This window comes from Pavona decussata, unplaced genomic scaffold (assembly GCF_977016875.1).
Source record: "Pavona decussata unplaced genomic scaffold, jaPavDecu1.1 SCAFFOLD_137, whole genome shotgun sequence".
Lineage (NCBI taxonomy): Eukaryota > Metazoa > Cnidaria > Anthozoa > Scleractinia > Agariciidae > Pavona > Pavona decussata.
Window position 1 is genome coordinate 341,046 of NW_028145550.1, and position 10,378 is coordinate 351,423.

At 39.0% G+C, this 10,378-nt stretch overlaps 1 protein-coding gene across 1 annotated transcript; it reads right to left on the bottom strand.

Annotated features, from left to right (window-relative positions):
- Positions 1-12: 12 nt before the first annotated feature.
- LOC146467155 (uncharacterized) lies at positions 13-9,767 on the bottom strand. Its single transcript, XM_085126047.1, has 8 exons — positions 9,331-9,767; positions 8,443-8,774; positions 6,278-6,425; positions 5,610-5,914; positions 4,719-4,833; positions 3,016-3,052; positions 2,472-2,604; positions 13-1,424 (listed from the first exon to the last, which is right to left on the bottom strand). Exons 1-8 carry the CDS (start codon positions 9,419-9,421, stop codon positions 915-917), a joined length of 1,671 nt encoding a protein of 556 aa, XP_084982173.1. The 5' UTR covers positions 9,422-9,767; the 3' UTR covers positions 13-914.
- Between the last annotated feature and the right edge of the window lie 611 nt (positions 9,768-10,378).

Sequence of the window (10,378 nt, forward strand, 5' to 3'; positions counted from 1 at the left end):
GAGCTCCGCATTTTGTATTCATTTAATCGGTACGGATGCAGTGATATTCTAATGAGCGAGGAAATGATCGAGACTCAAGTTTGCCCGAGTCACCTGCATTTTAGACATAAAATGGAGTGAATAAATGAGTACAGAATTTTGGGAAGTAGCGGGCTGAACCCTTTTCGATGGGCGAAACGTTCTCCGAAAGGTGAAGACGGGATCGCTTTTTCACTCGTCTTAATGTTGTGTTTTAACGTTAATGATGTTTTCTTCGCGCCGATAGTGAAATGTGATTCAGAAAGCTAAAAATAAGACCAATTTGGCTCATGTAAAATTCAGTGCACGCGATAGTTTATCTGTTTTATTGCATAGTAAGTTTACATAAAAACAACGCGTGCAAAAGCATAAGTGTCTTCCGTAGCTGATTTAAGGAACTTGTATACACCGTTTGGTTAGTCTGTTTTGCCTGTCCTACACCCCAACTTGAACTAAAAAAAATTTCAAAGCCTAGTCATTATTCAATACATTGCGAGGTGGACAATTGCAAATTCTTGATATTATGCGGCAGTATGATAATATACGCGAAACGTGGAACAGATTATATATGTGCAAAATGTGTAGTCTAGATTCCCTGGATCTGGTTACGTGTGTTTCTCTCATTCTGCGCTTGGGCTACCTGTGATTTGCGTCCTGAAGCTTTTCCGGCTCGTTCAGGCCTGGAAGCTACTTAGTTGAGTGGGATTCCTGTCAACCAAGGCCCCTACTCAGGCTTCGTGCAGACAAACGAGGCAAGAGAGAACGGCTATGAACTACTAGGCTGGACCAAAGTGTTTCAGTTTTACTATAACGTGTTTTTGCACGGGGCAATATCCTTGCAACTTGCTCGTTCGGATTATAAAGCAAGAAAACGAGATTCGTTTTGGTCATCCTCTTCACTGAACTAAAATGTAGCCCATGGCCTTAGTGTCAGACGAACCTGGTCCCACGTTCCCACACGTGTTGGTATCGTCGATGTACCCGCCCGTTCCAAATCCGATTCTAGAGTCACAGGTGTTGCACAGGTTATTGTCGTTGTTAACAATGCCGATTCTCGCTCGTGATCCGATGCTGTGAGAACAAACTTGGTTAAAGCCTTCATAGTCACAGTAAGTCTGCAAGGTAGCCTTGACACCAACAAGCGACTTCCAAGTATTGCGACCCAGTGTGGTGGACCGTTTTTGCCCATCAGCGATAAGTGAGTACAGAGACGGAACGATTTTGTTCCGCTTGAGGACAATAAAGGTCAGCTGTGAGCCGATCTTCATACCAAGGCAGATCTTGGTGAAGGATGTGTTCCAGTAGGAAGGTAACTTGGTTTCCTTATCATCGAACCCGCTCTGTCCAGCTGTTAGATTGTATCCAGTTTTATTGGTCCAGTAAGTAGAGTCATAATGAAATGTGCTCTAAAAGAAAACGTTTTTTTAACAATAAATACACCCGATCTTAAAGTGCCCCTAACCCTTCAATTTGTCTTCTTTTGGTGGATTTCTATATCTGTGAAGAACTCATTTTCAAAAATTTTTTTAGAAATATTGAATCCTTTTTATTTTACGAGCGCTAAAAGTTACTGAAATTTTTAAATTTTTGCGCGCTTTAAGCCCCGCTGGACAAATTTTTGTCTCGTGGGCTCATTAGGAACGAGCCAATGAGAAGCGTCCGATATTTGACACTTTCTTAGCTGTGACGTAAGAAAAGGACACCAGAAGGATTCAGAAGGAATCTTATGCATGCTGATTCCTTTCTCTACATTTCGAGAGTTGCTGCATCCAAAAACCACACAGTTTTCAACCATTTTCTCTGTTTACAATTGAAGCATTACCGCGAATCTTCGGATATTTTTGCACGATGTCCTTTTCTTACGTCACGCTCCATATTTGGCCGAGTGGGGGACTAATGCGAAGGATAGGTGAAAATATCGACAAGACTGCCTTCACTTCTAGCGCTCGAGAAAAAAAAAGGATTCAATATTTCTCAAAATTTTTTCCGAAAATGAGTTCTTGAAAGATATGGAAATCTATCAAAAGAAAACAAATTGAAGGGTTAGAGGCACTTTAAGCCTGGTGAATGAATGAGAATGATATATTATTCAATATACCTGTGTCACTCACTGATTCGTTCATTTACAAGGCTTAAAATATACCATCACATTTGTTCCATTGCGCATATGCCACACATTGACATTTCAATCCTAGCAGTATACAGGATGTTTCAGTTTGTCCCATGAACCTAGTTTAATGGCCTTAGCTCCCACGAGTCTCCTGTAGCTCAGTGGTAGAGCATGCGAACTAGTAATCGAAAGTTCTTAGGTTCGACTCCTTATAGGATCACTCGGATGTCCTTTTTTTGTCCGGGTATACCTGTGTAACTCACTGAATAATACAACATTCTCAATAAACATATTAGTCAAATCAAATACATTTACTTCAAGTTCTACAGATCCTTGTAATTACCTTTTTACCGTCAGTCTTCATGACCAGCGTCCATCCACCCCCTCCACATGCTCCAAGATCACTGGTCATGTGACAATAAAGCGGAAGTTGAACCGAATCCAAATTCAACAAGTAGGCTCTGTTACCGTAAGTGCTAAAAAGCAAGAAAAAGTTCTTTAAAACTCGATAATTATCCCATTACTTGTGGTTATTTATTGTGAAGAGAAGAGCCTATTGCCTACAGTTACAATCTTAGGTCAAACATTGCTTGTAAAAAGGTTCTATTTGATAGGTTAGGGTTAGATGACCGTCTGGCATGTAGAACACGACGCAAGATTTTGTGACCATAAAATTTTAGTCGGATTTAACGCTAGTTTTATAGATTAATAATTGTACTTACAATGTAGTGATTTATTTTAAGGATCTTTACATAGTATTGTTATTGCATTAGCTCTGTAATTCAGCCATATGTTAGCTACAAATGAGTTTAATAAACGGTCTTTACTATTTATTATTATTCAGTACCTCCTCGAGTTTTGCAAAACACAGTACAACTTTTACTTACATGTTTTTGTCATACAACTCCTTGCAACTCCGAGGAACTAAGGAAAGAAGAAATGCCAAACACACTCAGAAGGTGTAAGGATAGGTATGTGTATATCTTAAGAGCGCTGAAGTTTTTTAATCACTTTAAGATGACTTTGACTTTACGTTAGATTTCATCATGATGTTGCTTTATTGTGAAATAGACAATAGAGATTAAGCACCACGTTTACGGCAAACGGCAAACGTGAGATTCGCGTTTATGTTTTCTTGAAAATATGAGTACGTAGATGAAAATAGTACAAGATAATTCTGGCCTTTAATTCTAATGCAAAAACACTCAATTTTTCTTAGCAACTGAAAACAGCGAGCGGCAAATGAAGGATAAACATGGTCACGTGGTCATTTCTGCCGTTTGCTGTTTGCCGCAAACGTGGTGCATAATCTCTTTAATACCTCATGTTCGATGACGTATTAAATTTTCAACGTGATTCCGAGGTTCTTTGGAGGGGAAAAAAGTTTAATTTCAAGGCCAGGGGTTCACGGTTCTGCGCATGTCCATAAATCAAAATACTTTTCGCCTTTGTTCGCTATGACCCAAGCCTGTTTAATTTTATTCGTTGTTTATGAACGATTCGGAAGGGAATAGGTTACTCAGGTGGTATTTTTTTTCATATGATTGCGTTGTTTCGAAAGCAAATAACTGTAAACACATCAACCGTGGAATAAATCATACGGCTCAACGCTAAATTTAATATCGACAATATGAGTACAATCCACCAGCATTTTCTCTGAATTTTGGTCTTCAGTCATTTTGCTTGTACTAATTATAGAATGTGATTACTGAAGTACATGTGAGTGGGATTTTTAAGGAGAAAGACAGTAGCTATCCAGACGAGATCTGTGATTGGAGAACGAAACAATAGGTCATTGGTTGGGAAAAATGGATCCCCGACAAAAAAACAATGGGAGCTACAGTACCACGGGACCAATGAAATTAGAGGTCTGGAAGAGGTACTGTACTCTCCTTTTTAAGGCCATAAAGTTGATAAGAAAGAGAAAAAAGCATTTAGATTCATGCACATGCGCTGAAATGTGAACCCCTTCCTTTAACATCAGTCGTAGTTTGTTGAATAGTTTTGAATACGACGAAAACCTATCATTGGTTGGACCAAAAGCCCATCTCAGTGGCTCTTATCATAACGGTAAAGACCAGCACACTTCTGCTTTAGTCGTTTCAAAATTTTACATGCAGCTGCTTAAACATTTTACAGCGTTAAATTAAAAGAAGTGTCATTTACATAAAGGGCTTTAAACCCGAATTGAAGATGTAAACACCTTTCTTTACTTAGTCGTTGTTCTTTCCGGGTAAAGTGCAAAACGATATCATTCTGCACTAGACGTTTTGTAACTGCATTTGTATCATAGCGTACCAGGAATTGCTATGTGTAAGTAGTTGACATTTTGAAATGTTTTTTTTTTGTTATCTCTATTATCTAGCATCGAATTATTTCTGTCATGATCAATCTATTTTTGCCTTTGAAAGTTGCCTAAATGTATAGGGTTATTTGAAACTGTAGATGACATGCGTAATGCTGAAACATGTCTTTTACTATTGTAGAAAACACTTTTAATTTGCCTGACAATCAAGACCCGATCCTTCATACCTTAATTGAGAGAGCGCTGGTACTACGCTAACATTATGTGTCAGATGTTTTCCTTTACCTTTTTCACACCTTTCTCCCCAGGTTCCAGTTTGACATATGCAAAGGTATTTCTTGTCTGTGTAGCCATTCAGACAGGTTCCATTATGAAGGCATGGGTTGCTGGAGCATGGATTCTGCACAGAACAAAACTCAATTGTCATCTTTGCTTTTGTATTTTTTACCCCATGTACAACTGGCTTACGGTAGACAAATGCTGGCGGAGAGCAAATGATGGTGGTGATGACGAGGAAGTTCATCGATGATTTTGTTATGATTTGACGATGATGACGATTGTGACTATTGATGATTTTTCTTTCTTTCTTTCTTTCTTTCTTTCTTTCTTTCTTTCTTTCTTTCTTTCTTTCTTTCTTTCTTTCTTCCTTCCTTTCTTTCTTTCTTTCTTTATAACGCAACAAGCAAAAAACAATACATTTTACAGTACAATATTACAACTACTAAACAAAAGGCTGGTACAATAAACTTTAGATGATGAATGTTGATGATGAAAAAAGAAGAAAGGTAATGACGACGGTGAGATCGTGGTGGTTATATTATAGAAGGATCTTTGTTCACATGTTAGCCCTTATCAGAATACATTAGGACAATCAACAAAATTAGCTACAAATTAATACAATGTACAAATCGAAAGATCTTAGCAAACTTAGTAATCGTTGAAAATTTCAGCATGATAGCATGTTAATTAACAAATCGACGTCAGGTTTCTATGGACTAGACACTTATAGATCACAATATGACGTCATAAGATGATCAAAATTCAAGTGGAACCACGAGCCGCAGGCGAGTGATTTCCCTGTCTTTTGACATTGAATAAATTGTCTCGTAATGCCGACACCTTCAATTTAGCAACAATTATAGTGTGAAAGAAAGGTGGTCGTAAATCTACACGAACCTCGGTGTCTCTGTAAGTAAAACTCCTTCGTCCCTTGAGATCACCCGGATGTAGACTGCGATCTGAATCGCTCAGTTGACAAAGAACTTTTTTGTTTACCGGTGGGCCAATGTTGAACGACACACACGTTCGTTCCATGGCACATCGTTCTTTGCAAGTGTGACCCATTCCCACGCTTAAAGAAATGTTCTTAATCACGTGACCTTCAAGGGCGTATCCAACTGATGGCGTGGCAAACTTCAAAGATCGGCAAACGCCTCCGCATCCTTCTGCAGCACCACAGGAGCTCTCCGCGACTTCTTGATCTGTAAATAATAGCATCGCAATTACTGAAATATAGACGATACAGCGAGTTGAAGGCTGAATTGCTACAGGAAAGTCTTGGAAAATAATTAGTTCTTGAGCAACTGTCAAAAATAGAGTGTGTTTTCGATGGCCATATTGGAGGAGCGAAACAATGCCTTGATTTTCCTTTGGGAAAAAAAATTTTTTTGAGAATGATGTATTGCTTTCAGTGAGTGACACAGGCATACTCGGAAAAAGGGAATCCGAGTGCTCCTATCAGAAGTCGAACCTAAGACCTTCCAAGCTTTTGCAAACATTTGTTATTGTTTGACTTTTCCAACCTGGGCGCCATGAAAACATTCTATTAAAATTTTCTTTAATACCTGATGACTCCAGACAGCCATACAGCTCCACTCGCATTGATACGAACCCTTTCCAAGTGATCGGACGAAAACGGATGTAGCGTGCGTTGATTGGTGGGTTCAGTTCGTGATAAACTATTGTGTCCTGGTCTGTATTTCCATCAAAAACCTAAATCAGTTAATAGATTAAGTCAGGTAAGACGGCGGCGAGACCCAGTTGCTTAAAGGGGCTCTCACTGCCACGGAGATTTTGCCGCATTTTGACCAAAACTACTCAAATATTAAACGTAGAACTTTTTCTCTAACATGAAATTGTTCGTAGAGCGCCGAGGGGAAAATATAAACTGATTGCTTCAATGAAGAACAAACTATAAACCTGTTTTCAGCAATTTCTCCAAAATACAAATTGGCCAATTCTTTCTATTTGTAATCCATTTCCATCCAAGCCATCCGCAGCAAAAAATAACAGCTACTAGCTTATGTATACACGTGGGGCAATTGTTAACAATACTGAACCATTATATTAACATTTCCATCTATACAAATATGTTTTTACGCTATTTAAAGGTATACTAAAAACTGGTGACACTGCCCCTTTAAGGACCGCCGGACTTGTAATCGGTCCTGTCCTGTCCTGTCCCGTATTCATACCCCTGGCTGCCTGCGAGCAGAAATATTTTTGGGACCGATCACTTTTCGTCCGAGTTTGGTTTTCGTTCACGAATGTGATCGGTGTGACCTGATGACACGGGAACAGAAGCCCATCTATTAGGCAAAAAACTGAGTGAATAGAGCTCTAACTGGGCAAGGAACATCATTTTGTTGCTTAGCACCGATCTGTAGTATTAAGGGTTAAGCACTGATTCGTTTTTGTTTTTTATTTTTTATTTATTTTTTAATATTTATTTATTTATTTATTTATTTATTTATTTTTTTTTTTTTGGGGGGGGGGGTCCTCTAAAGTTTGTAATTTAAGTGAATGTTCAAGTTCATTTTGGGAGATAGAAAGGAGTGTTAGTCAAAAGATAGTCCCAAAAACATCTTTCTCAGTGTTTGCTGCGATTGCATGCAGCCAGCTACCATTTGAGAGTTTAAAAGATGTTTATGTTCCATGCGTGTTGCTTTCTTATTTTAATATATGAAACATGTTGTATTTGAAGTAATAGATCAAACACGAGGAAGAGTGTTTCCTCCGATTTCCAAACACCGAGAAGTAGGTTGGAAAAACGAGGCGCAGCCGAGTTTTTTTTAACCAACCTCGAGGTGTTTGGAAATAGGAGAAAACACTCTTTCGAGTGTTTGATATGGCTTCTCAAACTACTGATAATTCTTGGAGAAATTCGAAGCAAAAGCTCACATTTTTAAACCTCCTCCTCGGTAGTGATTTCCTTTGTTTCGGCTTTATGAATTATTAATGAGTTTGAGAACTGTAGATGAAAGATTTAAAAGGGAGATCATCACCATTTGAGCAGTTGAGAAAATAAAGCCTGAAAAAAAATTCAGTTGTGAAAGGGATTCGAACTCATGACCTATGCGATACCAGTACACTACCCTACCAACTGGGCTTTCAAGCCAACTGAGAAATGGTCTATTTTGTGAATCCGTGAAGAATGATTAAAATGGAGTGAATGTATCAAATATCATTTATTTGATCGAACTACCGATGAGAGAATTCATTCATTCGTTCCGGTTCGTTTCATACGTAAAATTACAATGAATTTTTTTTTATAGGTACAACTAAATCACTAGCGGTAATCATAGATGAAGGATCGCGTGCTGTGTCATGAAGATAATGAAACTGGTTGGAATCTTCCAGCAAACAAATCACCAATTTTCTTGTGTGAACATGCTAATAGACCAAAACAACAACCGCTCTGTTTCCGGGAAAGTTACAACAATTTTTAAAAGCTAATCGAGTAATCGTTTTTTTCGTAATAAGTCTTTTCATCCCACTCTTTATTCGTCCATGATCCAGTGAAAAAATATTTTGGAAGCCGATGTATTGTACAATTATGTATGGAACTAAAAGCTTGCCAGTTTACTTCGTATTTTTCCTGCATGATTGCAACGGGATTCGCAGAAAGATGGGAAAATTTCGCCCGTAGTCGAAAACCATTAACATTGCAGGGTTCACTTCATTCCAACCTCTCGGGCAATGAAGGAAAATATTATTGAATGTGTGTTACCTTGTCCCGGTTTTGTCCTTGTTCCCTGTAGTACTGAAAGTTCGCAGTGTTGTTACTGTACTGCAGTTTGTACGTGGTTATCCACTGCAATTCATTGCCATGTCTTCCTTGCGTTGCTACTCGTGTCACCGTGGCTGTGTTATTCATCAGATCAATCTGGAGCCACGGGCTACTCTCTGCAGCGTGAGCTGACCAGGCGCCTCTTTTTATTCCACTTCCTTGGAAGTTTAATCTTCCTTGGTGGGCTGCGTGATTTTTATCCACTTCAGAAGAGGCTCTTATCTGTGCGTCAGAAATTGCACCGCTCTCCATACCGAGAGCCTCCCCACACGCTGCAAAATCGATGGACATATACTCATTTAGCCTCGTCCCCATTCGTCCTTGGCGCTCGGCTGAACGTTACTGTTGAAACGCCCAGGGCGGCCTCGGGCTATCGCACCCGGTCCCAAGCCTCCGACGGGCAACTTGGCTCGCTCGATAAGCGCGATTTGGGCATGGAAAGAGGCTGAAACCGAGTTTTTAAAATCAATCCACTATCTTCTCTGTGGCTGCTGAATGTTTACCCCTCCCTGTACTCGTAGCAAAGTGGAATAGGTTTAGGTATAATGAATTCGTCACAAAGTAAATACAAATTGCAAAAGAAAAAGACAATTAAAAATTACAGTGAAACAAGAAAGTGGCCGGAAGAGGGAATAGAACTTCCATTCCACTTGACACCTAACTCCCATAGAATAAAAATTAGAAGTTCAGTAATGCATGCATTTATTTATACGATAAGTAAGTTAATTAAGAATACAAGTGATGATTAAGAAATTGCTAAGAGAGAAAAAACTGGAACGTTTTATAGATAGATGAGGTTTGTAATGAATTTAGTTTCGGTTTAGTTACCTTGTTCTGCAATTGCGTTGCAATGAGTCCAGCCTCCCAAGATAAGAAAGGTGAATAAGAGAGGCCACACTAATGAAGTAAATCCCATCATTCTCAGCCGATTGCTTCACAGGGCCGTTTCGTTACTTACTCACTTGGAATGACTTTGCATGAACCGTATCTTAGTTTGCCACAGTGCTTCTGCAGAGAAAGAAAGAATCGTGATTGCTGTGGTCAACAGCGTTGACGAAGAAGACAACGAAGTTACCATTATTCCTGCAACGTTTTAAATTACCTCTCTTCGCCATTGCGTTTTGTTTTGTTTGATTTGTTTTGCTCCCGGTTTTATTTTGGAATCTCCTCTGCTAGCGGTATACCCCTCAGCATACGATACATTAAATAATTCAAAAGATGAGTGAGCGTGTTAAGTGAAGATTCGACCCAAGGGCTGATGCAATCCTTTTTATATTCATTATTATTTTGAAGCCAAACGGCCTTATCAAAACCTGTCAGTCATACAGCCTATTCGAGAATTTCTGCATGGAATTATTACATCGCAGCCTGAACAGTTTTGCCTGCAATTAGCAGAATCGCATTACTGTACTATTGTGAAACGACCACATTTGGAGGCCAAAACGAAGCCCTTCAGATACTTACATGAAGCGCTGTTAGAAAACCAAGGGATTGAGCCGATATCTCGATAGGGAAGAGTGCCAGTTTGGTTCACCAGTGCCTTGTCAAACAGTGTAAACAATGTAGAGCAACATATATACGCTTTTTTTTATTAAGATTCTTCTCTTGCTATCAAATAAAGTTGACAAAATTGACATAATAAAATTGTGTTTGACAGTAGCAGTAAAGGAACATCCTTTATTTTTCATTTCTTTCTGGACAAAATTTCAATCGGTTACGGATTGGTCAGATTTAATTGCTGTGTGCCTAAAGGCGGCGTTCGAGACATTTTTGGCGACCAACATCCATATCAAATTAAAATGAGATAAAATAAAAGCATCAGCGCTGTTATTTGAATGAATCTTCATTAGCTTTTCGCCGCACAAACCTGAGTCAC

Bases quoted from the DNA above. Each gene is read 5' to 3' on its own strand.
- LOC146467155 (XM_085126047.1), bottom strand. From the start codon at position 9,421: ATGATGGGATTTACTTCATTAGTGTGGCCTCTCTTATTCACCTTTCTT. The intron at 4,834-5,609 runs GTTCGTGTAGAT...TGTTCTGTGCAG, and splicing joins TTACTTACAGAGACACCGAG to AATCCATGCTCCAGCAACCC. The intron at 2,605-3,015 runs GTAAGTAAAAGT...CTTGCTTTTTAG, and splicing joins GAGTTGTATGACAAAAACAT to CACTTACGGTAACAGAGCCT.